The 26,811-nt window shown below is 58.2% G+C and overlaps 2 protein-coding genes and 1 long non-coding RNA gene across 11 annotated transcripts; 1 reads left to right on the top strand and 2 right to left on the bottom strand.

The window, feature by feature from the left end:
* Positions 1-18: 18 nt before the first annotated feature.
* Positions 19-5,751, bottom strand: ICAM3 (intercellular adhesion molecule 3). Of its 2 annotated transcripts, none has more exons than XM_070491989.1 (7): positions 5,363-5,751; positions 4,474-4,740; positions 1,869-2,174; positions 1,271-1,558; positions 761-1,015; positions 392-640; positions 19-305 (listed from the first exon to the last, which is right to left on the bottom strand). In XM_070491989.1, the coding sequence occupies exons 1-7, from the start codon at positions 5,442-5,444 to the stop codon at positions 106-108; spliced, it is 1,647 nt and encodes a 548-aa protein (XP_070348090.1). In that variant the 5' UTR covers positions 5,445-5,751; the 3' UTR covers positions 19-105. The 2 variants fall into 2 exon arrangements, with proteins under 2 accessions (XP_070348090.1, XP_070348091.1); XM_070491990.1 differs by having other exon boundaries at positions 5,358-5,706.
* Positions 5,716-9,093, top strand: LOC139041288 (uncharacterized). Its single transcript, XR_011496150.1, has 2 exons — positions 5,716-5,830; positions 6,566-9,093. It is a non-coding gene; the product is annotated as an uncharacterized lncRNA (long non-coding RNA).
* TYK2 (tyrosine kinase 2) lies at positions 8,096-26,652 on the bottom strand. Of its 8 annotated transcripts, XM_014857565.3 has the most exons (25): positions 26,473-26,652; positions 25,574-25,737; positions 25,057-25,271; positions 22,549-22,672; positions 22,289-22,436; positions 21,790-21,953; positions 19,997-20,363; positions 19,376-19,582; positions 19,135-19,292; positions 17,151-17,259; positions 16,868-17,057; positions 16,679-16,782; positions 16,409-16,591; positions 16,244-16,331; positions 15,314-15,441; positions 14,316-14,451; positions 14,079-14,233; positions 13,252-13,402; positions 12,723-12,820; positions 12,213-12,405; positions 11,725-11,843; positions 11,120-11,292; positions 10,783-10,900; positions 9,844-9,954; positions 8,096-9,761 (listed from the first exon to the last, which is right to left on the bottom strand). In XM_014857565.3, exons 3-25 carry the CDS (start codon positions 25,250-25,252, stop codon positions 9,627-9,629), a joined length of 3,555 nt encoding a protein of 1,184 aa, XP_014713051.2. In that variant the 5' UTR covers positions 25,253-25,271; positions 25,574-25,737; positions 26,473-26,652; the 3' UTR covers positions 8,096-9,626. The 8 variants fall into 8 exon arrangements, 5 of the variants coding, with proteins under 5 accessions (XP_014713051.2, XP_044609696.2, XP_070348085.1 ...); XR_011496148.1 differs by lacking the exon at positions 12,723-12,820 and having other exon boundaries at positions 26,473-26,648; XM_044753759.2 differs by lacking the exons at positions 8,096-9,761; positions 9,844-9,954 and adding an exon at positions 10,010-10,638.
* Positions 26,653-26,811: the final 159 nt, after the last annotated feature.

The following is a 26,811-nucleotide window of genomic DNA, read 5'->3' on the forward strand; positions in this document are numbered from 1 at the left end:
GTAATGAAGCCACGGACCCCGGATTTTGAAGGCTTTATTGGTACGAAACCCGGAGACACAGCCAAACCCCCATCCCCTTTGTCCAGTATCCCGGCGGCCCGAGGCTCAGGACGACTCCTCCCCCAGTCTTTGGTCAGCCGGCCTAGACCTGAGGGGCAAGCAGGTGGTGCTCCCCCGATTCACATAGTAGATGTCACTCACGGAGTGTTTCTTCAACACGAAGACATATAGTAAGGCCGCTGAGACAGTGATCAGGCCAAGGATCGCTAACACCACCAGCACGGGGACGACGGCGGGGTTCCGAGCTGTGCAGAGAAGCGAGGAGTAACTCCGCGCGCCCCGGCCCCTCCTGGGCTTGCCGCTCTACACCCCCAGCCTCGCCTCGGCTCACCTTGAACGTTCACCACCACGGTCACAGTGTCCTTCCCGTGTGAGTTGTTCGCGTGGCACGTGTAGGTACCATGGTGTTTTAACCTGACGACGAATGGGGTTCCGGCAAGCACCTTGACCTTCGATGCTTGCTTCACACACTGTAGCTCCGGGTCCGGGTTGCCCCAGGCCTGGCACTCAAGGACGTGGGTGGTCATTTCTTCCCACGTGAAGTTCTGGGGACATTTGGCTCGGTCAATCTTGGCACCGTCTGTGGAACCACCAAATGGTCAGACACACCCAGCACACTGGAGGCACCATGGGGCAAGGGAGAGTCAAGTCTTCCCAAATCGGGGGAGCAAGGGATTAAAGATCAGAATGCCCTACTCACACAGGACACGCAGCTGGACACTCTCATTCCTGTACAAGATCCCCCCGTCCACCTTGAGGGTGGCGTTGCAGATGAAGCTGCGCCTGTCGTCCCTCTCCGTGGCGTTTAGCTGAAGCTGGACGGGCTGCCCCGGGGCCTCGGCTGGAACTCCGTCCAGCGTGACCTGGACTCGGGCTCCGGCCGTGCAAGTCACAGTCACTATGGTCCCCTCGGCGACGCTGGGCGCGCTCAGGGTCAGGATGGGCCCCTGGAAGCCTAAAGGGGGAGCATTGCCCAGGACTCAGCTGACCACGCACCTCCCATCGGTCAGTCCCCGCCCTCCACCTGCCTCCTTCCCCTCGGGGTATCGAGGCCCCGCCTTTCGGGTATTCTGTCTGTGCCCCGGCCCATTTGGGGACGCTCAGGCTATAGTACTTCCCTGGTTACCTAGGCCCCGCCCACACCGCAGCTCCTCCCACCCTGTGGCTAAGGCCCCGCCCCTCGGGCCACTGGCGCCCCGCCCCCTCTTACTATAGATGGTCAAGTTCCTTCGGGTCTCCCGGCTCTCGTCCCCTAGGGTCACTTTGCAGACGATCTCCTGGGTGCCGTTCTGCTCCGCCCTCGCGGTGGAATTGGCTGTGGCCGTGATCCTGTCCCCGTGTCTCTCGACCTGGGACTTCAGCATCTGGTCCCCCACCGCCAGTTGGATCTTTGCCTCGGAAGCGGGGAACAGCCCGTCCAGCGTGCAGTTCGCGAGCCACAGCCTTTCCACCTCCAAGAACCGGGGAACATCGAGGTGCAGGGGCCCCACGGGCAAGGCTGGAAAGAAGGGTGGGCCTGAGCAGGAGGACGTCTCACACAGCCGTAGTGACGCTGTCCTCCAACCAGGGTCCTTCTTTCCCAGCCTACCTTGTGGCCTGGGTCACCTTCCCGGGACACACCCTCACAGCCTTCTCGGAAGTTCCCGCGGCTGCAGACCTCCCGTCTGAGGTCGCCTCACCCGGTGGCCAAGGGCATGTTTTCCCAGAAGCCTTGAGGGCCAGGCCACCCTATTCTCGGGAACCGCGCGGCCAGGGCACGTGGGCTCCGGCTCAGCTCATCACCCACCGTTTGCAGTCCCTTCCCTCACCGTAGGTTCGCAGCTGCCTGGGGGCCGAGCTGTTCTGGAACAGTCCCAGCCCTCGGGACCGTAGGTCCAGCTCCGCGCGGCACGAGAAGTTGGCGCCGTGGTCCTCTCTGCGGGCCTCCACCGTGTGGTTGACCAGGGCGGGCTCTCCGACCGCCGGCTGCCGGCTCAGCTCCTCCTCCCCGCGGAGCAGCACGACGGTGAGGTTGTCTTGGGGCGCCCCGCCTGCCACCTGGCAGCTCAGGGTGAGGTTCTGGCCCACGGGCTGCCAGGAGGGCAGGGGTTCCAGCTCTACGAGATCGGGGAACCCTGGGGAAGTGGAGAATAGCCCTTAGCAGCCAGCCCTGCAGCACTTGCCTTGGGAGTGTAGAGGAGCCTAGGGTGGCCCAGCGCAGAGCTGTTAACTTTGAATTAATAAACCAGTGTAAGTGTCTGCTGTTGCCATTAGCATCGTGATTATGATTTCCTGTTTTGTCAGATACCTTGCCAGGCACTAAAATAAAAGTCAGATGTCCTGTTCCCAAGGACCTCATAGTTATGGGAAACAAGGAAGGAAGAGGACTAATGTTTATGACTACTTAGGAGGTTAATAGTAATCATAAAAATTCCTGTTTATTGAGAGCTTTTCTTAGACTTTCCAATGTCGTCCACCTTCATTCACACAGCCACCCAGTAAAATCTCCTCTGTCATCCTTCCCTTTTACAGAGGAAGAAACTGAGGCCCAGAGAGGGGAGGTGGCTTGCCCAAGGATGCACAGCCAGGAAAGCGCAGAACTAGGGTTAAAATGTGGGTCTCCCAAACTCCAGACCTGTGTGTCCACCTGCCTCCTTGATGTCACGTCTGGGGACTCCCCTGGCCCCTCTTCCCAGCTTCTGGCCTCAACTCTGGCCTTGGCCTCTCCCAGAGCTTGGTCCAGCCCTCCCCAGTAAGTCTCAGGCGCTCAGGGCTCTCACGGTGGAGCCGCCTGGGACAGCGTCTCAGGGTGCTCTGGCACAGTCACAGGGGACTTGACACCCCAGGCTGGGTCCTCTCGCAGCCGCAGGGGCCCTCGCAGGCACACGTACCAAGCCTGGGCCTCCTTAAATGCAGCATCTTACTCTCCCTCGACAACTCAAGCCTGGTCTCAAGCTGTCACAGAGCCCACGGTCTGGCTGCTATGAAAAATATTTAACATCTTACTATTCACAATTTTTGGATATTTAACAAGGAGGCCTCCGTCTTAGCCCGGGTACCACTGGTCAGGGCTAGTGGTGTGTTCAGAATGCCTGGGCTCCTGGAGTAGAGCGGGGCAGCCCAGACATGGAGCATCCGCCCACTTGTCCCCTGTAAATACTCCCACTGACTGATTTCAGGCCACGTGGGACTAGGAACTGGGAAGAGATGAGCACAGTGGGCTCTCACGAGCCAGGACCAACAGGCTCCCACAGAACACCGACGGAGGCATCTCAGACACACAGAGACAGGGACTCACACACACATAGACATGCAGATACGCACAGACAGGTGTATGCATTACACCGAAATACACACGGATACAAAGATGTATACATAGACGCGTACGGACAGACACACAGACACAGATACTGACAGACACAAACACACACTGACAGGATCCACAGATGCTCACACACAGACACAGTTATTGACACAGACACACACAGATACTGACACATATCCACATATGCTCACACGCAGACACAGATATTGACACAGACACACACTCACAGATACTGACACAGACATACACATACGTTCACAGGCATTCACAAACAGGTACACACAAAGACAGGCACAAACATACAGACACTAGCATATACAGACACACAAGTACACTCAAATAGACACAGATAGTGACACATAGATACATACGCTCACGGACACACAGAGGCACACAAGCACAAATACCGACTCCGGCGCATACACAGGAGCCCACACAATTATACACACACGCTACACTTATCTCTGAAAACTATTGTATTCTTCTAAAGTCAGAGACAGTCTGGAAGGGTCCATAAGAAACCAGTAAGGGGGGACACAGTCTGGAGAGGAAGACGTCGCCTGTTAGTGGCAGGGACTTTGGAGCCACACTGCCAGCTTCTCTGCTCAGGGGCTGTGAAGGCTGGCACGGCCTTTACCCTGAGCCTCGGTCTCCATATCTGTGTGATGAGGCTCACAAGTGGACGTCCCCGCCCCAGGGCCTGGGTAAGGACTGAATGAGTCAACTCGTAAGCCAGCGGCCACTGGCAGCCCCACTAGATGAATAGAGATCCGACATTCACAGCTTTTTGTACTTTTTGATTTTGGAACCACATGAATTGATTCCCTGCCGTAAAAATAAAAGGCATAAATAAAACACGTGAGCTGTCATTTTCAAAATGCTTGCTGGGACCCCGATGAATTGACTGCACAGCTGCTGCCCTGGCATACAGTTGAGAGGCAGCTCTCTGTCTGTCTCTGTCTCTGTCACACACACATCCAGGTCCAAGCTCTGGGTGAGAGCCCTGGTCCCTTCCTGCAGACTTCAGGCCCCGCTCGCCTGCACGCTGGCCATCTACCCCCCAGCCCACCGCCTGAGGCTGGTCCCCACCTCCGGCCACATCCACTCACGGTACACTGTGATGCCAAAAGAGCCTGATATCTGTAAGCCATTGCAGAAGCTGGAGCAGAGGACCTCTCTGTCATCATGAGTCACATTGCTGAGCCGGAAGGCTGCCCAGCCCAAGCCACTGCTCAATGGCTCCTTGGGGAGGGACGTCTCCAGAGTGACGTGCTGAGCGTTGGGACAGTCTGTGCTGCAGTTTACCGAGATGGACCCTCCTTCAGGCACCACTAGGTCCTGGGGCTCCAATCGCAGCGAGAACTGCCCCTGGGCACCTGTGGGAAGAGCCAGAAGCTGTGCTGGTTGCTCTGGTGCCCCCAGCCCACCCATCCGCAGGTCCCACCATTCGGCCCGTCCTCTTGCCGAGGCCTAAGGGTCCCCGCCTTTAGGCTGTTTCAGGCTAGTGGGGAAGACAGGTGACGGATCAGCAAGTGGGGAGACATCAGAAGGTGGCCAGGGGAGACCCCGATCCAGATACAGGAAGAAGTGAGTCAGGGAAGGCTTCTGGGAGGAGGGGACGACTGTGGCCAGTTTTGAAGGATAAGTAGGAGTTAGCCAAGTGAAGGGGAAGAGTGGTCTTGGCAGAAGGAAGAGCATAGGCAGAGGTGGAGGGGCTACATGGAGCTGGGAGTGTGTGTGTGTGTGTGTGTGTGCGCATGTGTGTGTGTGTTGGGGACACGGAGGGACCACGCCTTGGGGAGCCCTGAAGGCTGAGTTAAGGAAGCACAACTTTCTCTCGAGGACCCTGGTGAGCCCCCGGAAGATCTGAGTCTCAGGATGTGCTCGCTGCGCAGCCAGGCACGGCAGGATGTGGAGAGCTCAGCGGCTTTCTCTGCTCTCACTCTCCACTGACCGCCCCCCACCCAACGCCAGCCCTCCCAGCTTGACTTGCCTCACCTGGGGGCCGCAGACAGCAGACGAGAAGCAGGGAGAGGAGTGAGGTCCAGCAGACCCCGGGCAGCGGCCCCGAGGGCATCATGGTGGCCAACCTTCGGGAGGAGGATGTCTTAATGAGGCGCGGGCAGGGAGGAGCAGGTGGGGCTGGCCCGGGAACGGAAGTGCAGTCACGGCAGTTAAGATTGCAGAAGTCCAGGGGCTGCACGCCTGGGGAGGGGTGGGGAGGATGCTCTGTGACCCCGGGGGGCCACCGTGGGGGGCCCAGGTGGGGCCCCAGGAGGAGGAGGGCGCTGGCGAATCTCGGACAGGGTGGACCTGTTACGCCACTGGCCCCAAATGAAATCGCAGGAAGTGGAGCAGCTCTGCTTCCTTTATTCTGAGAACTTACGACGCCTAGGACAGCAGCGGAGGCACCTCCTTCCACTGAACTTATGGCGGACCTCCAGGCGCTGCCCTTGAGGTGATAAGGTTGGATTTCAAGGCAGTGTTTCAAGGGGAGATGAAGGGACTTCTAGGCAGGGTCTCAACGGGTTAGCGTGAGCTCTCAGCATTTCCTGGGGGACAATGAAGAGATCTGGGGATGATGATGAGGGAAGCTATGAAAATGAACAGAGCCCACATTTATTGGGTGCCCGGCTCTGTGTTGACCACCTGGGTGGCTCCTTTAGGCCCTTCACCTTTGAAGATCTTGAGGGACCCCCCCATTGCCTGTGCGTGGTGCTGAGGCAAGGGGACAGCTGAATCCTGAACCACCATCTGTCAGGGATGCTACTTGTAACTGGCCCGGACCCCTGACATCATGCTCCCTGACCCTCCCCTCTGGGCAGCTGGTCTTTTCACCCCAAGAGAAGGGACTTGGGGTCAGATGGGTCTTCCCACCTCCATCGACTCCATCTCTCTGCCCTCTGACCCGCCTCTGGTGCCTGTGATCTGAGCTCCGGAGAGGGACATTTTCGAGGGCCTTGATGACACCTGGCATTCATCCAGTCTCCCCATCCCTGAAGCTACGCCCCGTCCTCTCTCACTGGAGCACCTCCCCTCTCCACTCAGGTCCCTCCTCTGCTGCCCTGGCCCCCAATCCATTTCCCACACGGTACTGAGAGAGCAACTCAAACCCCGATTGAAAGTATTTGGAAATAGGGGCAGGCCCGTGGTGTAGTTGCTAAATTCACTGCCCACTGCTGAGCAGCCTGGGTTTCCCAGTTCACAGGTTCACAGGTTTTGATCCCCGGCATGGACCTACACCACTCATCAGCCATGTGGTGGCAGTGACCCACATATAAAGTAGAGGAAGATGGGCATGTAGAGAGGGCACAAGGCCCTCTGTGAGTCTTGCCAAAAAAGGAAACTGGGTCTGACCACTGGTCAGTCACGGTGAGGACAGAGGAATGCATCAAACTCCGCCGCAAGGATGACACCGCACTGGCAAAGCCTCCAGGACAAACAACCCGGTTTCTTCAACCAGTATGTTGCAAGGAGGAAACACAGAGAGGAACCCAGAACTTAAAGGGATCCGCCCTCCACCAAATCCAGTGCCTGGACCTTGTCTGGACTTTCCTCTGAACAAACTGTAGACAGACACCGAATATTTCAGAGACAATTGGGGAAATGGAAACACTGAGGCTACGCGATGATTTTGAGGAATCATCCTTAAACTTTCTGGGTGTGGTCACAAGATTGTTGCCATGGTTTGCAGTTACATCTTTTCGAGACACAGCTGGAAGTTTTTACAGATAAAATGTAAAATCTGGGGCCGGCCCAGTGGTGCAGTGGTTAAGTGCGCACGTTCCGCTTCGGCAGCCTGGGATTCACCGGTTCGGATCCCAGGTGTGGACATGGCACCGCTTGGCAAGCCATGCTGTGGTAGGCGTCCCACATAGAAAGTAGAGGAAGATGGGCACGGATGTTAGCTCAGGGCCAGTCTTCCTCAGCGAAAACAGGAGGATTGGAGGCAAATGTTAGTGCAGGGCTAATCTTCCTCAAAAGAAAAAAAAAATTCTAGTGGCAACACCTTTTCCCGGTTACTGGGCGAGATCCTGCAAGCAGCTATTCCCACTGAGAATGTGTCCTAGAGATGCCCTTGAATGCGGGGCAAATGCTGTGCGCACATGCTCACTCACTGTGGCAGCATCCTGGGCACAGGGGAGGGTTAGAAACGACCCGATGAACCCCAGGAGGGAATGGAGGCAGACAACATTTCAGCATCACCATGAAACAGAACAAGAAAACTCTGCACGCCTGGAGCCACGGGACCATCTCCAAGGCCTATTATGTGGAAAAAATAAACCACAAGGATACAGACTGGAGCTCTGCATAGGAGTTCATGCTACTATTTTTGCAAAAGACAGGAAAGCATAATATATGCACAGACTTCCTTGCATTTGGATAAAATGTCTCTAGAAACCAAAACAGGAAAGCAGATGACATTAGTTGCCTCCGGGGGGGGGGCAACAGTGGTGGCTGACGGACAGAGGGAGACTTTCATTGCCTAGGTCAAGATTACTTGTCCAAAAAAAGATTTATAATGATGAGGAATTTTTAATTTTGAAAACTGTTACAAAAAGCAAATGTCACTAGAATCGTGTGGAAGTCTCTGGTCAGGAGAGTTGGCAATGTGCAAGGTCCTGAGAAATCCTATGAAAAGGGACATTATTTAACTGCCTTTCATAACGTGGCTGACACATCATCCGTCTCCAGCACACCTGTTAAGGAGAAACACTGGCAAACACCAAGTTAACAATAATATCAAATGTTTATTAAGTACTTGTTTGCATGACTCTGCTAAGCATTTGACACAGACGCCCAGAGAGGGGCAGCCACTTGCCTGAGGTCACACAGGGAGGAAAGGGTGAAATTGGCAGTTTTATCTAAATGGCACGTGGGGCCCCCAATCCTTTGTTGGTAGATTTAGCTAGTTATTGAGCACCTTCTGTGTTCTAGGTACTGGTCTAACTGCCAGCTGGTGATTTAGAGGTGAGCAACAATTTAAGGAGGTAACACAGTCAGAGGTCACTTAACGACCGTGAGAAACGTGTTGTCAGGCGATGCCGTCATTGTGCGAATGTCATAGTGTGTCCTTACACCAACCTAGCAGGTACAGCCCACTACACACCTAGGCTCTATGGGACACATCTTACGGGACCGCAGTCATATATGTGGCCTGTTGACCGGACGTTGATATGCAGCACAGGACTGTGTGAGTTCATCACCAGCTATTGGAAATGGTGACCCCTGAGGGAGGGGGCCGCGGAAGGCAGAAAGATCGGATTCAAGGGCCTGGTTAGCTCCCTGGTCGTCCTGGCCCCTTAGGGGTCTACATCAGGCTCATGATTATGGAAGGTGCGTCCCCTCAAAATTCATACATTGAGGGGAGGGGAGGGTGAAAGGGATAGAGGGGCACGCGTGTACGGTGACAGATGGCAACTAGACTTTAGGTGGTGAGCATGATGCAGTCTATACAGAAGTCAAAATAGAGTGATGGATATCCGAAATGTATATAATATTATAAATCAATGTGACCTCATTAAAAAAAATCAGGTGGCACAGTAGTTAAGTTCATGTGTTCTGCTCTGGCAGTCTGGGGTTCACGGGTTTGGATCCTGGGTGCAGACCTACATACCACTCGTCAAGCCATGCTGTGGTGGTGACCCACATACAAAATAGAGGAAGACTGGCAGAGATGTTAGCTCAGCGATAATCTTCCTCAAGCAAAAAGGGGAAGATTGGCAACAGATATTAGCTCAGAGTCAATCTTCCTCAGCAAAAAAAAAAAAAAAAAAAAAAAAATCACATCTTGAAATTCTAATGCCCGACACGATGGTATGAGGTGAGCCTTCGGAAGCTGCTTATCAGGAAGGGGGAGCCCTCATGAATGGGATTAGTGCGCTTATAAAAGAGGCTCCAGAAAGATCCCTTGCTCCCTTCCACCTTGTGAAGACACAGCCAGAGGGTCCAGCTATGAACAAGGAAAAAGCCTTTATCAAAATGCATCCATGTTGGCACCCTGATCTTGGACTTCGCAGCCTCCAGAGCTGTGAGAAATAAATTTGTTGTTTCTAAGCCCCCAGTCTACGGTACTGTCACAGCAGCCGGAAGGGATGAGGACAGTCCGTTCACGGAGGTGGGTCTGGGGCACTAGTGAGGCACAGGGAGCCGGGGAGGCTGACCTCTCCCTCTGGGGGTGGGGGGGATGGGGGGCTGGAGCAGGAGGCCCTCTCTGGGGGTCCTGCCTGCTCCGATTCCCCCATGGGGCTGTGGGCGGGCCTCAGCACACGCTGAACACCGAGGGCGCCCGGCCTTGGTATTTCTCGTGCACCGTTTTGAGGACGGGTATGAGGTTCTGGAAGGTCGGGCGGAAGGAGGCCTCTGCCTCCCAGCAGTTCTTCATAAGGAGATAGATCTGTGGAAGGAAAGACTGGGGCTTTGACCGGCTGCTCTCTCTTGGTCCCAGGGTGGGGGCAGGGGAAAGCGGGCGGCCTCACCTCACAGGGACACTTCTCGGGCCGCGGCAGCCTCTCCCCTCGTTCCAGCAGCTCCGTGAGCCGCAGCACGGTCATCTGCCCCTGGGTGAGGCCTATGAGCTCGATGAATTTCTACAGAAGAAACGACAAGCTCTCGTCAAGAGACAGGGCTGCCTGGGGAGCGGCCAGGAGCTTGGAACTTGACACTTAGCTGTCTGACTTTGGACTTATGACCACCTCTCTGGGCCTTAGTCTTCTCATCTGTAACACGCGGTGACGCCACCACTTGGGTTATCGCGAAAGTCAGAAGTTAGATAAACTAATATTCATAGAGCAAGTGTGAATCAGGTGTTTGCTGTCATTAAGCCTCCCAGTAACTTGTTTTTGCCTGGCTACAATCGTTTTGGGTTTTTTTTCTTCTATAAAAGGTACTCTGATTGGCTTCGGGAATAAACTGTAACATATTCTTGCCTCCTGGCCCCGCCCAGGTTTAGCCAATAATTTTGGGGCGGTGCTACACAGTGATTGGCTCCGTGGTGGACACGTGAACCAAGCTCGGCCAATCAGAGAGCGTTCTGGATTATGCCGGAAAGAAAAGGACTTGGGAGCCCCTCGGCTGGGGGGCCGCTGTTGCAACAGAGAGTGGTCCTGTCTGAGATGCGACCACAGAGAATAGCGGAGCCGACAGACGGAGAAAATGGGATTCCTGATGACATCTGAGGGTCCAGATCCAGCCCCGCTGCCAGTCTCCCATGGAGTCTGCACATCGTGGACTGAGCTGTTCCTGAGCGGGGCTTCTGTCACAATCAAAGACACCTGCAGTGTAAGGGGCCCATTTTACAGACTGGGATGGCGAGGCTGAGGTGGGGCAAGCGCTTGCTGAGGTGGGGGAGCTGGAAATTAGATGCCTGCCTTTCTATCTCCTGTAGGATGGGGTGGGGGTGCGGGCCCGGCTCTCACCGAGGGCGGGCTCTGGCTGGAGTCACAGTAAGTCAGCAGCTCATACATGGTGACCCCAAAGGACCAGACGTCGGACGCATAGTAGAACTTAGACTCCTTCAGGCACTCCAAGGCATACCTGCGGGAGGGGGCGCTCAGGTCGCGGGGCCAGACCAGTCTGGAGTCCTGACCTGGGGCTTAAGGACCCCTCTGGCCCCAGTTAGGGCCCCACCCTTAGAAAGGGGGCAGTTTCAGTGGGCCCAAGCCCTATCATCTGAGACCCCAACATCTGTCTCCTCCACCCTGCCCGCTCTAGGTGAGCCTGGCACCCCCCTCCAGCTGTGTCCCGCCTGGTCACCAGAACACCGGGCTGTCCCCATCCTCTCGCACGCGGTAGTACTCGTGGCCTTCGGGTACGGCCTTGGCTAAGCCAAAGTCCCCGATCTTGACCAGCTTGTCATGGTCCAGCAGCACGTTGCGCGCGGCCAGGTCTCGGTGCACGTAGTGCTGCGCGTGCAGGTAGGCCATGCCCTGGGGGCGGGGCGAGTCAGGATCAGTGGGACAGGGCAGAGCCTGAGGAGCTGTGACCAGGGTGGCTGGGGGACAGTCAGGTCAGGCTTGCGGGGACCAGGAGCGAGTGGGCAGCATGTCAGGTGAGGCCCAAGCCTATGGGAGCAGCGTCGGACAGCGGGGGCGGGGCCACAACAGGCGCTCCTGGGCATGGCTGAGCGAATGGGGTGGGACTGGGCTGCTGGGCGTGGCCAAGTGAGCGAAGGGCGTCCCAGAAAGTAGATACCAAGCGGGTTGGGGAAAGGGCCGGTAGGGGTGTGGCCAGGTGATCCGCTGACTGGGCTAGGATGGTGGAGAGTCGGCCCAGGCAGGGCAGGGCGAGCAGGGGGATAGGACAGCTCAGGCCAGGCCAAAGAGGGGGCAGGTCCTGGGAGCAGGGGAAGGCCGGCCCACCTCGCAGATCTGCTGGGCGAAGAGCAGCAGCTGGCCCAGCCCGACGTTGTGCCGTGGCAGGTAGTCTCGGAGGCTGCCCAAGGGCATGTACTCCATGACGAGCTGCACCGACTTCTCGCCTGATGCGGGAGAGGGGCGGCCGGTGCGGGCGGTAGAGGCAGGGACCGGAGGCCGCCCACCCTGAGTCCTGCCGTCCCCCTACCCCAAGGTGGGGAGGGAAGGCTAAGACCCGCCCACACTAGGCCCAGTCCTCAGGTAGAACGGACCCATCCTGAACCCCGTCCCCAGGAGACGGCGCTGACGGTAGCTCCTGCCCATACCGGCCCCAGCAGAGCGCCCCCTCAACCGTGAGGACGCAGCCCGGCCCCGCCCAGCTGGCGCCCGCAGCCTGGGACTGAGAGGCTCTCATTGGCCAGGCCCTGCTGGCACCGCCCGCCAAGCCACACCCACGCCCTATCCCCGCCCACCGCGCCTCTAGCCCCGCCCACCTTGGTCCTCGCAGCAGCCCTTGTACTTGACGATGTGCTCGTGGTAGAGCGTACGCAGGATGTCGATCTCCCGCCGCCAGCCGGTGCGGAGCTGGGGGCCGCAGTCGGCCTTGAGGGCCTTCACGGCCACCATCTCTCCAGTGCCGTCGTTGGTCGGGTCGTAGCAGTACAGGCTGACCTTGCCGAAGTGACCCTGGACGGAGCGCGGAGGGTCAGCCCCGCCCACAGCTCCCCACGCCCCGCCCCAGGTTCCCCAGACCCCGCCTCCAGGCAGGTCTGTTTGGAAAATCCTAGGCCCCACCTACTCCAGGTTGGTGGGTCTCTTTGGGGGCCCCTTTCAATTCCTCAGGGCCTCCCTTGCAGCTGAGGGTCTTCAAGGTCAGGCCCCATCCACCTGTCCCGAGAACCACCCTTAGACCAGACTTTCCTTAAGATCCAAACTCTTTCCCCCACCAGGGTTTCCTTCTAACCGCCCAGGCCCCGCCGCCGGCTCCCAGGCCCCGCCCCCACCTCGCCCAGATCCCGGATCTTTTTCAAATAGCGCTTGTGGAAAACAGTGGGGTCAGACGCCAGCGAGTCCAGGTTCACAGCCAAGACGTCAACAAGATCTGGAAGAGCCACAGTGGGTGATGCCAGGCACCTGCAGACCCACACTTGGGGGTCCAGAAAGCGGGCGACTGCTCCCCCAGCATGCAATCCCAGAGATAAGGAAAGCTTTTTGGCCACAGCTGGAAAATTCCGCTTCTTGTGCAAAATGCAGAGTCGGCTGCATCCAGACTGACACCTGGGATGTTCCGAGATTGGGTCAGGGGTACAAACTTCTCATCGAGAGAAAAAAAATAGCAAAAACAAAAAAACTGCTGAGGTTGAATTCTTCCAAAGGATTTGTGGCTCTCCCGGAGCAAAACATTAAGAGCTCCGGCCATGCGCAGCCCACACCCTGGGCCACCGTACAGAGACCTTGGGTGCATGTGCCTGTGTCAGCAGGGATCCCAGCCCCTCCCCGCCCCCCAGAGCCCCAGCACTGAGGGGGGCTCACTTTGGGGTTGCAGCCGAGTGAGGTCACGCAGGACGGTGCGGAAGGACGGCCGCTGCGCTGGCTCGTAGGTCAGGCACTGGCTGGTGAGCACGGCCAGCTCCGGGCAGGAGGGCTCAGGCAGCCGGTGTTGCATGTGGTAGAAGTGCTCTTTCTGTGAGGGAGGGGACCTGAGTCAGTGCATCCCTCAGCCCCCTCCCCCAAGAGGCAGCCAAGCCCCCAGAACAGGGCCGGACCAGCCAGATCCTGGCTCTTGCCATTCCCATTTCACAGATGATGCAACTGAGTCCAGCAAAGGGAAGCAGACTTGCCCGCCACCACAGAGCCAGGACCTGAAGCCCAGTCTGGCAGATTCTGCTGTGCTGTAGCATCTCATGCTTGGCCCTTCCCGCCCTGGCTTCCACCCAACTCTACTCCCAAGAAGCTCCTGCAGACTGCAGCTCCCTGCCTGCACTCAAGCCTCTGGGCCTTTGCACAGGCTGTGCCCTCTGCCCAGGCTGCCCTTCCCAGCCTGGGTCACTTGTGGTTATTTCTGCCCTTGGATTACAGCCTCTTCTGGGAAGCCTTGCCTGACCCCTCAGCTGGGTCAAGGGTGTCCTCTGGGACCCCCTACCCCCACCCTGTTCATTCTGCCCAAAAGGGAAGCCTGTCACTTATTCGCTGTGTGCCACACACCCTTAGGAGGCCAGGACTACAGTTAACCCCAATTGACAGATGACCTGATGGAGCCCCAGAGAGATGAGGCGACATCTGTGGGGCCACATGGCCAGAGGGGAGGCCAGTCTGGACTCCTTGCAGTTGGGAAGGGCCCAGGGGTGCCCTGAACATACCTCGAAGGGGCTGCGGGCCTGCAGGGGGGCCTCCCCGTCGAAGCAGATCTCCAGGAGGGTGGCACCAAAGCCCCATTTGTCAGCTGCTGTGCTTAGGCTATTGGCCCCACCCGATAGGCACTCGGGGGCCATCCAGGGGATCCGCTCCACCCGCTCTGCGGGCCAGGGTCAGAGGTCACCGAGGGTGAAGGGAGTCGGGGAAGCCCGTCCCATGCCCAGCCCCGCCGGGGTCCTCACCCTCCCTGGATAGGGCGCCCAGGCCCACGCCGGGGTCGCTCAGCTTGATGAAGGGGCTGGTGCCCTCCGCCAGCCCCAGCCGGGCCAGCAAGATGTTCCGGCCACACACGTTACCGTGAACCAGGCTCTTGTCTTCCTGGGGGGAGGGGGGTGGAAAGGGGGCATGGCCGATGGGGGCTGCAGACCCCGCCCCCACCCCATCCCATGTGGTCCCCACAGAGACAGCCCAAGTGCAAAAGCCGATCATGGTCATATGAAGATCCCAATACAGTGACGTGACCACGGAGCACTGGGTGCCCGGTGGGTCCTTCCTGTTCTCCCAGAGCTAGTGGCTAGGGACAGAAGGCCAGAGGACTCCAAGGCTGTCCTGAAACCCAGGGCACGCATGCTCCTTCCCCAGGGCCTTTGCACTGGCTGTTCCCTCTGCCCGGAATGTGCTTCCACCAGATGCCCTCCCGGCTCCCTCCCTCATCTCCAGGTCACTTTAGTGAGGCCCTCCCCCAACCATCTATTTAAAACTTCATCTCGTCCCCAAACTGTAGCAACTCATCTCCACCCCGTTTTCCCCATAGCTCTTACTCCTTTCTAACATATTACGTAATGTACTTAATTATTCTTTCTCGTTTGTCCCTCCCAACTGAAATGCCAGCTCCCCGAGGACAGAGACTCCTGCCTGTTTTTCTCTGTTGTGTCCCCTGGGCCTAAGACAGAGCCTGGCATGCAGGGGGAGACTGGACCAGAAGGGGTGGGGAATGAATGGCAAGAGAGAGTGACAGAGGCAGCTGAGGCCAGGCCCCACAGGACCTGGGACACCAGGACGAGGAGCGAGGAGCTCTTGGGGGCGATGGGAGCCCCAGGGGGGTGTGAGCACAGGAGGTTCACAGAAAGCTCCCCCGGGGCCAACGTGTGGATTGGGCACGTGTGGAGACCTCGACACCCGATGCTGAGGCCACCCTGGCCCTGCCCACCGACCCAGGCCCCGCCCGCAGGCCACACACCAGGTAGCTGAGGGCGCCGGCCAGCTGCTGGGCCACGGCCACCTTCCAGGCCATGGGCACGTGGCCCCTCTCCCGCCGCAGCCACACGTCCAGCGGCCCGTGCTCCACGTGCTCCGTCACCATGATGTCTGGAAAGGCCCAGCCACTGCAGGGGCCGCCCACCCGCCTCCACCCTCCAGGGCACGGCGAGGGTTGGGGGGCCACAGGACGAAGGGGCTGGGACTGTGGGGGGAGGTGTCAGGCAGGGGTGTGTGGGGAGGGGTTCGGGACTGACTTTGGGGAGAGGAGAAATGCAGGATGGAGCATAGGGGAGGAGGAGGCAGAGGTGAATAGTGGCATCTGGGTCCATGATGGAGGCTGACGTGTTATTGACATAGGTGAGGGTGGGGCAGGGAACGGGGGTGGACAAGTGAAAGCTGGAGCTGGAGGCTGGGGCGTGAGAGACGTTAGGACCTCACAGGGTCAGGGTGCCCGTCGAGTGGGAGGTAGGCAGGGTCGGCATGGAGGCCAGTGTTGGGGGCAAAGCAGGAGAGAGACGCAGGGGGTGGAGGGCAGTGGGGCTGGGGGCTGGCTGGGGTCACCCTTACAAGGAGTTTGGAGGTACACGCAGAGTGGGGGTAGATTGGGGGGTCGAGCAGGGACTGAGGTCTCCGAGGATTGGGGTGCCCACCAGGGCAGGGGTCTGCGTGGGGTCACGGCGCCGATGGGGTCAAGGATAGATGGGCACTGGGTTAGGTGGAGTTTGGGACACAGGAGTGAGGGTGTAGGTGGAGGGTGGGGTGGAGCCAGGGATCCGGGGTCCAGAGGAGGGTCACAGTGCAGCCAGGGCTCGAGGTCCAGGTTGAGGTCGGGGTTCTGCCCAGGGAGTGGGTATCAGCAGGGGTGGGCCTGTAAAGGGGGAGCTGGGGGCTACGGGCAGGGCCCACTTACTCTCGGAGCCGTGCACGCAGAGCCCATGCACGAAGGCCAGGTGCACGTGGGAGACCTGGCTCATGAGGCTGGCCGTCTCGTAGAAGGCCTGTGGGGACGGGGCGGGTCAGGTGGCCGCAGACCCTGACCCCTCACGCTGCCCGTCCCCTGGCCGCGCTTACTCACCAGGGCGATGTCATGGTGACTGGAGTCTAGCACCTTGAGGACCACTCGCAGCTCCTGCCCGCGACCCCCGCCGGGCATGGGGGGGTCCCCGTCGTCTGCCTTGTCCTCCTCGGGGCCTCCGCCCTGCACTCGCAAGAGGCCCTCGTACACGTTGGTCCTTGTGCCCTGGCCCAGGTGTGACAGCTGCGGGAACACAGCCCGGAACAGCTCGAGGAGGACGGTTCAGGGCTGCCATGCCGGGTGCCCCCAGGGACCGCTGCCCGTCCACACCTGGGTGATGTCGTCCTGGCAGATGCGGTAGAAGCTGAGCTGGCTGAGGTTGAGCAGCCGGGGGCTGGCCCGAGGCCCCCGCATGATGATGAGGTTGGAGATCTCTGGGGGCAGGAGCGAAGTCACCGAGGGCTGGCGTCCGGGAGACGCCACCCGGCTCCGTGGCTCCCCCTGCCCCCGGCACCCTACCTCCTGGCCGTGGGAGGCAGCAGCGGCGCAGAGCGAAGTGGTCAGCGCCGGCCTGCAGGGAGCAGCCGTGCAGCGCGGCCCGCAGCTCGCGCACGCTGGGGAAGGTGCGGCCCCAGCCCTCCAGCTCGAAGGCCCCGGCCCGCAGCTCGATGGGGAACTTGCGCAGGTGCAAGGCCTTCATGCCGGGCGACTGGGGTGGGCGGCAGGGGTGGGGGCGCTGAGCAGGGGTCCAGGCAGGGAGCGCACCCAGCCCCAGCCCAGGGCCCCCCCGCCCCAGGCCCACCTGGTCGCGCTGGGCCACCGTGAGGATGAGGCGGTTGAGGTGGCTGGTGCTCCAGTGGATGAGGTAGAGGCCCTCCTCTGGCTGCAGCTTGGCCAGCACAAATGGCTCCCTGGGTGGAAGGGGACAAGGGGACACTGCTGGACCAGTGCCTGGCAACAAGGACACAAAACCTGCACAGAGATGGGGCTAGCCCCGTGGCTGAGTGGTTAAGTTTGCGCGTTCCGCTTCAGCGGCCTGGGGTTCACCGGTTCGCATCCTGGGTGCGGATCTAGCACTGCTCATCAGGCCATGCTGAGGTGGCGTCCCACATAGAAGAACTAGAAGGATATATAACTAGGATATACACCTATGTGCTGGGGCTTTGGGGAGAAAAAAAAATACAGGAATATTGGCAACAGATGTTAGCTCAAGGCCAATCTTACTCACCACAAAAAAAAAAAAAAATCCTGCACAGAGGGGCACACTCCCGGCTGGGACAAATGTCAGACACAGCTGCATATGTGGGGACGCTGTGTCTGCACACACACACACGGATGTTACACTGTCACACCCATGAAAATTCACACAGAGACACAAGTGCCAGAGCAGACACACATTTGTGTGTAATGACTCTCAGACACCATCGCTGACAGTGACACACACAGACAGACAGGAAACAGGTGTCAGCTGCTGGATGGGCACATACCCAGCCACAGACACAGCTGCTCTCAACGGCCAGTCTATCACACACCCAAAGGATCACAGATGCAGTCACTTACTGGGTGTCACATGGGAGCACAGAAGCATCGATATCCAGACTCAGTGGTGACAACAGTCATGAGCACAGACAGGCACTTCGAAGGGCCACAGCCCCACGAGGCCAGAAATACACATGTGGTGGCTCACACGCTACCACAGACTGAATGTTTGTGTCCCCAAATCCATAGGTTGAAACCTAACCCCTAAGGGGATGGGATAAGGAGGCGGGGCCTTTGGGAGCTGATGGGGTCATGAGGGTGGGGCCCTCGTGAGCGGCATTAATGACCTTACAGAAGAGACCCCGGAGGGCTCACTCGCCCCTCTGCCATGTAGGGACACAGGGAAAAGACTGCTGTCCGTGCCCCAGGAAGCCGGCCCTCGCCAGACAGCAGCCCTGCCAGCCCCTTGAACTTGGACTTCCAGCCTCCAGAACTGTGACAAATGACTGTCGGTTGTTTCTAAGCCACCCCATCTGTGCTGTTCTGTTACAGCACCCCGAAGGGACTAGGACACACGCTGACGTGGCCCTCAGGCCCCTGTATGGGTGGCAAACACCTCGCTGTGACTATAGACGCAGCTGTAGCCTTTTCGAGGTGAAATGGCCACTTCATCCTCCTCTGTGCGGGAACCAGGCTCATAGGGGTCCAACTTCTTAGCCACCCCAGGGGCCAGTCCCAGTGTCACAGGTAGGCTGGGGACACCCAGGCACAGGGCCAATGGCCAGACAAGCTGACAATCACCAACTCGGACCCGGCCACAGAAGGACGGAGACACACGCATCTGATGACCACATGATGACACTTCACATTCTCAGCCCCACAGGTCCCAACGGAATCGCTGAGACAGCGACCCACAAATACCAGGACAGACGGGCATCTGAATGGCCACCAGCATTTGCACCACACACGGCCCCACAAAAACCACCCATCCCGTCCCGTGAGAAAATGTGCGATGACAATTTTAAACACGGTCACTGGAGCAGTGACATGGCTGCATAGCAAGCAGGCTATTAAACATCGGGACGTGCACAGGGACAGTCCCAGACCCAGTCCTCTCAGCACGATCCGCCACCCATGCCATCACAGGTGCCCTCTCTCTCTGCATAATCCCCGGTGTGCACACTCGCAGGTGTGCACACACTTAAAACCCGCATGCACTCACACACACCCACAGTGCCCAGAACTCATGGTCCAGCTGGCAGCCATAGCTGCAGCCGGTGCCACCCGCCTGCCTTCTGGGCACTCACAGCAGAGGGCCGTGGATACCGTCCTGGATGCTCATCACCAGCCGTGGAGGGGCCACCTGGTGGCACAGGTAGTGGCTCGAGTCGGCTGTCAGGCGGAAATAGCCATCCACCAGCGACACCAAGGACAGGGCCAAGGCCCGGGAAGGCAGCGTCAGCTCCTGCAGGCCGGGGGGACATCAGTTGGGCATGGCAGGCCGGAAGCGCCCCCACCACCCCGCTGACTCCCAGCCCCGGGCCCCACCAGGCATCTGTTGTCCTGACAGTGGATGCTGACGTGGCGTTCTTTGAGCACCACATGGGTGATGTCCTGGAAGTCACAGAAGTAGGTCCACGGCACCTCCCGCGGCCTGTCCACTGGCTGGTCGCCCACCTCTTGGGCCTTGGCTTTCTTCCCGGATGGGCCAGCACCAGGATTCCTGTTGCTGTCACCGCCACTGCCACTGGGACCCTGGAAACACAGCACGTGGGGTGGGTGGATGGAGCAGGGCCTATGCCTGTGTAGAGTCCCCCTGACATTCACCCTGGGGACACATGGGAGCTGGAGGGACTGGACAACCTCCTAAGGCATCCCCTCAGCGAGTCCTGGTGTCACAGGTGGGATATGGGACGCACACCCAAGAGATACCCATGCCAGAAGCCAGAACCCGGGGAAAGGCAGAGGAGGAGCTGAGATGCCAGAGAAAAGGGTTCCCCAAAGGGGCAGACCCCAGAAATCAGGTCCCAGGGGGCAGGCAGGCAGAGGACATTCCACAAGAAACACACCCGGGGGACAGACAGACACAGCCACGGCCAAGGTTGAACAGGAGCCCCCGCCCCAGCCCCCCCTCCCCGTACCCCAAGACGGGAACAGATGCCCGCTCACCTCTGCCTGCACCGGCCGCCACTGGATGCCACTGGTGCCTGTCACTAGCACCTCGTGGGTAGGGGGTCCCGCAGCAGCCTCGGGCCCGGGGTCCGGGGGGGCGTGCCCGCTGTCCCCGATGTAGTAGGAGTCCCCCTCGGCCTGGGCCAGCAGCGCCAGGTGGCACACGGGCACGCGCTCCGAGCCGAAGCGGGGCGCCAGGCGCTCGAGCGTGGCCAGGTACTTGACCATGACGACCTGCTGGCACAGGCGGCCCGGCTGGAAGGCCCGCAGGAAGCGGCGGAAGATGCTGCGCAGGCGCAGGCGCGTGAGCGCGCTGTGCTGGCGGATCTGGCGGCGGAAGGAGCGCGGGATGCAGTCCTGGAAGCTGCGGAAACCCAAGGACACGCGGTCAGGAGCCCGGGCGGCGGGCCCCCTAAGCTCTCTGAGCCTCAGCCGCCCCGTCGAGAAAAAAGGCAGGCACAGCCACTGGAGGAGACTATGGGACTGAACCCCCATCTCTGGGGCCACTTCCTTAAGTTCTAAAGGGCTGTGACTTCTCGTCTGTGAGATGCGATCAACAGGACACACCTCGAGAGCCGATGAGAAGGTCAGGACCAATGACTGGCACATAATAAGGGCAAGTGTCGGTGTTATTATTACTGGAGAAGTCGCTATTGCTTGTTTTGTTAATAGTATGATCATCCATACAGGCACAGCCCTGGGAGGCCCCTCTGCCCCTCATAAAGCCCCCCACACCCCACCCCCACCCCCCCGCCTCCGGCCCCTTCCCCCCAGTGCTGGGCCTGCAGCCGACCACCAGGATGCCCACTGAGATCACAGGCTTCCCAGCCTCAGTCTCCGCGTCCCCAGCCTTCACGCCAATCCCTTGACCAGAGGGATCCTCTGGCTGTCTCCCACGATTGCTTCCAAGCCTTCCAGGGCTCCCTAGGGCCCTCAGGAAAAGGCCCGATTAGTGCCTGGCCCACTCCTCGTGCACTCGCCCAGTCGCATTCCAAGTTCAGTTCCCTGGAGACAGGCCTTTGCTGCTTTCTGCCTCTGGGCCTTTGGATGTGCTGTTCCCTCTGCCTAGAACACTTGCTGGGTAAAGCCGACTCAACCTTCAGGTCTCAGCAGCAATGTCACCTCCCCAGGGAAGCACCCTGGGCTTCAGGGTCCCAGCCCCAGTCCTCCAGTGATAACACAACACAGGCTGAAAACCATGTGCTTTAAGAAGAACCGCTGGTCTGGAAATCCCCAGCTCTCCTGCTGCCTCCTCCAGGCAGTGTGCCCTGATTGCCCCAGCCTTTACTGCAGTGGAAGGGAGCAGAGCTGGCTCCCAGCAACTCGGACTCCTGCCTCCTTCCTTCCCTTGAATTCTTGGGAGTCCTCCAAGCTCACTCTGCTCCAGCCACGCTTCCTCCAACATATAAGGTGGCCCCAGAGCCTTTGCACTGATTGTGCCCTCTGTAGAGAACGCTCTTCTCCCAGATGCCCACATGGCCCCCTGCTTCACTTCCTTCAGATCTTTGCATTTGAATGTCACCTGCTCAGTGAGGAACTGCCTGACTCCCCAGTTTTAAATTGTACGCCCCTCACTCCCTGATGGTCCCCTTCCTCCTCTTCCTGCCTAACTTCTCCCCATTTGCATTTATCAGCACCTAAAACACTGAACCTTTTACTTTTGTATTTTGTCGATTGCCTGTCTCTGGAATGAATGAAGGCACGGCAGTATGCAAGGTCTACCCTGGCTCCCAGATGCTCAGGCATTTCCATCCACCTATGCAGTGTCCCCACCCCCCATTCCCAGACACCTGATCTTCTTGGCCACCTTCTCCACGGGGACACCGCGGCAGAGAGCGAGGTGGCAGAGGTGCAGGAAGGCCATGCCCAGGCTTTCGTTCTTAAAGTGGTGGATCTCCTCCTCACTCGACAGCTCCCACAGCGATGCCACATCGTTCACAAACTCGTGCTTGCCCTGGGGATGGGGGAGTCAGGCAGAAAAGAAAGCACGAGAACCTGTTCATTCCCCCAGAAAATGAAGGACTCCTCATTTTCTGGAAAGGCCAAATACACAGGATGCATACCTCCTCTGCCCAACCTTATGCCTGTGGCAGACATCACTAATCGATCACAGCACGCTTTCCCATGCCATCCTAAAAGTCTCAGAACCCTTTGGTTCAGGCAGCCAAAGGATCCCAGATAGAATGAGTTGAAACCTATCAGCTAGAGTGAACTGGGGAGGGAAGTGGGGGCTCCTCAGTTGCCCCCAAGCCCCCCACAAACAGTCCCGCCTCCCAGCCCTGCTCGCACCTGCTCGAAGAGGTACTCAAAGGAAGCTGAGTCCAGGAGCTGCATGCCCTGCTCTGCCTGTCCGGAGTGAGCCTCGGCCCCCGGGGGCCCGCAGCGGTACACGGCTGGCTCCTGCGGATTCATGCCATGCCAGTTCCGGAAGTAAAACCTGCAGGGAGGGAGGGGTGCCGCCAGGGCTTAGCAGCTCCAGGAAGGGGGTGTGCTGGGGAGAGTGGGGGCAGAACGAAAGGGGACCCGCTTTCCAAGGGGCCTTCCCCGACCTCATGCGGAAGTGCAGAGTCAGGCTTGTGTCTCCAGAGACCTCCAGGATGTGGTTCGGAGGCAGCCAGACCTGGGCCTGGGCATCAAAGAGGGCGAAGAGGTTGAAGCATGGTGGGGTGATGCCTGGAACGGGGTGGGATGAGGTCAGGGGTCAGCGTCTGCTGCCATCTGCCCCAGATGCTCCAAACCTGCTGTCTCCCTTCACTAGCCCTCCCTGGGCCTCCTCCCCTGCCCACAGGGGACCATGCAATATGGCGACCAGGCTGAGGCCTCACAGGAGACTACATTTCCCAGCATCCCTTGCAGCTAGGATGCAGCCATTGGACCACTTTCTGGCCAATGGGATATGGGCAGAAGGGAGGCGCATGTTTCCAGCCATCCAAATAAATCCTCCTGCCATCTTCCCTGGTGTGTCTGCTGGTGAAACTACAAAACAGAAATGAACCATGCGACCTGCCTTAGGTTTTAGGCACTTTCACTGTCTTTCTTTTTTGCTGAGGAAGATGCATGCCAATCCTCCTCTACTTTTTAGTATGTGGGCCGATAGCACAGCATGGGTGCTAACAGAGCAGTGTAGGTCTGCGCTCAGGAACCTAACCCAGGCCGCTGAAGGGGAGCATGCTAAACTTAACCACGAGGCCACTGTGGCTGGTCCCACCTTCATTGTCCCAACCCAGGACAATACAGGGGGCTGCTTGTTACTGCAGCAAAACCCATTGTAGATGGACTGACACAACTTTACAAACTTGCCCTTTGCCTGATTTCTTGCTCAACTCTGGCCCTGAAGAAACATCCTAGGACTTCCTTGCGGTCTCCCCTGGGATATCCCAAGCCCCCTTAGATGTGCCTGGTTCCAAACAGATCTCATCCGAGGTCCCCAAACTTGCCCCGCCTCTGCTCAGTTCTTTAAGCCACGACTTGGTCCTTCTCAACTGCTCCCATCCTGTCACATCAGATCGAGGACAAGTCCTGCCCTTTCTGCATCCTCCATCCCTCTGGGACCCACTCGATTCCTTTAAAGCGAAAGCCCAGCCCCACGCCAGCCTCCAGACTTGCCACCATTCCCCACACCGGCCACCCACGGTGCCACTTATACACATCACTTAAAAACTTTATCAAAAATAGTCCATTCAGAAGAATTTCTAATCACCTAAATACCAGCCACCAGATAATGAAAGAAAACCTGGCAAGTGCAACGGAAGCTCCCTCCCACATCCACCTCCTTTCCCCTCCCGTGAAGAGCTAACCACACTCTCGAAGTAGAATTTATCATTTTCGTATCCTCCATGACCTCGTCTAGAATGATACAAACTCTAAACGCGGTATTATAAGTGGCCTTCTGCAATGTGCTTTTTCACACTCCAACAGGTTTTAAAGCTTTACACGTGATATGTGTAACTTAGGTTAAATTCCCTTTTCCTGGCTGTATAGTATTCCAGGGTTAGACCATATTGTGATTTATTTGTGCATTCTCTTGTAGAGGGGCTATGAGATGATCTCCTGTTTTCTCTAAGATAAATGAGGCAGCTCTGAATATTCTCGTATGCGTCTCCTGGTGCACTTGAGCTAAGTAAGAGTCTGTGGGCACATTTCTAGAAGTGGAACTGTGTGACCTCAGAGGATATCCATCTCAGCCACGTTAGATGAGACCAAACTGCTCTCCAAAGTCGCCATATCCAAGTGTACTGCCTGCCACAGAGGGAGAATGCCTCCCTCAGAGACAACTTCCTAAAGAACCAATCGGACTGTTTCACTCTCTGGCTTAAACCTTCCGTGGCTCCCCATTGCCCCCTGAGAAACAACCCCCTCAGCACAGAATAACCTGGACCTGGACCCTGATAATTATGTTCTGCTTTCAATTCCTACTTCCTCTTTCAAACAAACACTCCAGTTACTCTTGAGGTCTTTTGCTTCCTCAAACGGATCAGATTTTCTGGGCCCTCTGCCAGGCTTGCTTCACGTCACCCAGCAAACCTGTTCGAGTTCTTTAAGAATCAGCCTTCTGATTCTACGGAACAGTCTGTTCCCCTCATGGCAGCCAGACGGCCCCTCTGACACCTGAGGCCAGTCATGTCCTTCATGGCTCCTGCCTCACTTGGAGTGAAATCCACCAAAGTCCTCCTTGAGGCTCTGAGGCCCTGCACCACCTGCACCGTCACCTCCCTACTCCATGCTCCCCTTCACTCACTCCACTCCAGCCACACTGGCCTCCTCACTGTTGCCAGCAAATTCCTACCTCACGGCCTTTGCACTTACTGCTCCCTCTGCCTGGTCCCCTCTTCCCCCAGATATCCCCGTGGTCCCCTTCCTTATCTCTTTAAGTTTTTAATTTTTGGCCATCATCTGGCCTCCTCGCTGGTTTTCTTCTTTATTGTGTTTCTTGCTGATTTTCCTGGTGGAATAGCACCTCCACCAAGGTGCTCACTCAAGGTCTGCAGAAGGAAGAAGCAGGTGGATAGATGGAAGGCCCAGCTGCTGCAGCACCCCAGCCCTGCCACGGGACTCACCGACTTTGTGAGCAACGTGGATGCAGACCTCCTCCGCGGTCAGTGTGCCCTCGCTGAAGGTGACCCAGGGCTCCCCGCCGCCGGGGCCAGCCCAGTGCAGAAGTACCTTCAGGCCTCCCCTGGTGGCCATAGCCTGAGCTCCATCCCCATGGGGCTCGCTGCCCCTGGCGGTGGCCCCCCAGTGGCACAGAGGCATGCTCTTGACAGCTGGGGGGCTGAAAAGGGACAGCCGGTCAGTCCCCAGGCCTCAGGCTGGAGGGTCCTTTTAGCACCTCGACATTCCACCCGTCCAGACTGAGGCGCGAGGGGAAGATTCCAGACCCCTCTTGCTGTACCTCAGGCACCCAATTCCCCTCCCTGAGCCTCAGCTTCCACATCTGTTCAGTGGAGCTGGAGGATGCGTCCCCAACAGTAACAACCCGAACCCCCTTTATTGGACAAATTTGCACCCATACGAAAATTTGCTCTGAACCCGCCTTCCCAAAATAACCAGGCAGGCAGGCGTGGTCAAACAGACCTGGGGCCGAATCCTGGCTCTCCCTGTGTCAACTCAGGCAAGTCACTTGGCCACGCTGGGCCTCAGTTTCCCCATCTGGAAAATGGAGATGCTGAGAGCGTTGCCATGAAAAGATGGTGGTGACATTTCAACGCAGTTCTGCATGTTACACGTTTAGCACGGACCTTGAAACAGGCATGAAAAAACAAGCATGAGGAAAAAATAAGAATAGAATTATTATTATTCATCAGGTCGGTATTATTCATCAGGTCATTATTATTCATCAGATCGTTCTTCATCCTGAGCGTTTTTCTCTTTCAGGCTAAGATTCCTGCCTTCCACGTCCACCCTCATGAGCCCCCAAGTCCCTGCCGACTCCCCGGAGCCTAGGAGGGGTTGTGTTCTGCTCTCTCTCCCCAAATCCAGCTCTGGGACTTTTCCAGAGCCCGGCCCGGGGCCCAAGCCTCCTGAGGCTCCAGTATCTCCAGGGCGGGGCTGTCAGGGATGTCACGGATGTTCCTGAATTAAGACAGTGACCGAAAGGGAGACTTGTAATAGCACAGGGACAGATTCCTCAGGCATCAGCTCTTCTCGGAGCCTCTCTCCCCATCTGGAAAATGGGGATCTGACAATTTCGCCCTCAAAGGGTTGTTCGCGGGATTCAATGAGATGAGGCAGGGAAAGCGCCGGGACAGGGCCCGGTATGCAGTAAGCGCCCCGTAAATGTCCGCTATTATGATCTACTAACGTGAGAGACAACATCGTGGGCATGGGGCTTTTGGGGTCCCCATCTCCTCCTTCCCCGTTCCCATTGGGCCCCGACCCGGCCTTGAGGATGGGGCCGGGGTGACATCTGCACCCCACACACCCGAAACCTCCAAACCCAGCTGGCAGGGGTGGGGACCGCGATGTGCACCCACCGGGCGTCGACGAGTCAGGAGGGTGCTCCTATCCACCTCTTGCCAAACGCAGCCAGCCCCGCGCCTCCCGCGGCCGCATTCCTCCCGACGACCTCCGGGCGTGCCCGGTCCGCGCCCCGCTACAGGCTCACCCGTCCCGGGCCTCCAGCTTTGACCCGTGGCCCCGCCACCAGGGCAGCCGCCGCTTGATGGCCGCCGAGAAGCCGCCTTCCATTGGCCGCCTGTAACGGGCACTTTCATTGGTGATCGCACTGCCCCCTCGCACGTAACCATTGGTCCTGTCGCTGTAACAGCAGCGCTCCTATTGGTCTCTGGCCTCAATTTTTTTTTCGCTCAACC

This window comes from Equus asinus, chromosome 20 (genome assembly GCF_041296235.1).
Source record: "Equus asinus isolate D_3611 breed Donkey chromosome 20, EquAss-T2T_v2, whole genome shotgun sequence".
Classification (NCBI taxonomy): Eukaryota; Metazoa; Chordata; class Mammalia; order Perissodactyla; family Equidae; genus Equus; species Equus asinus.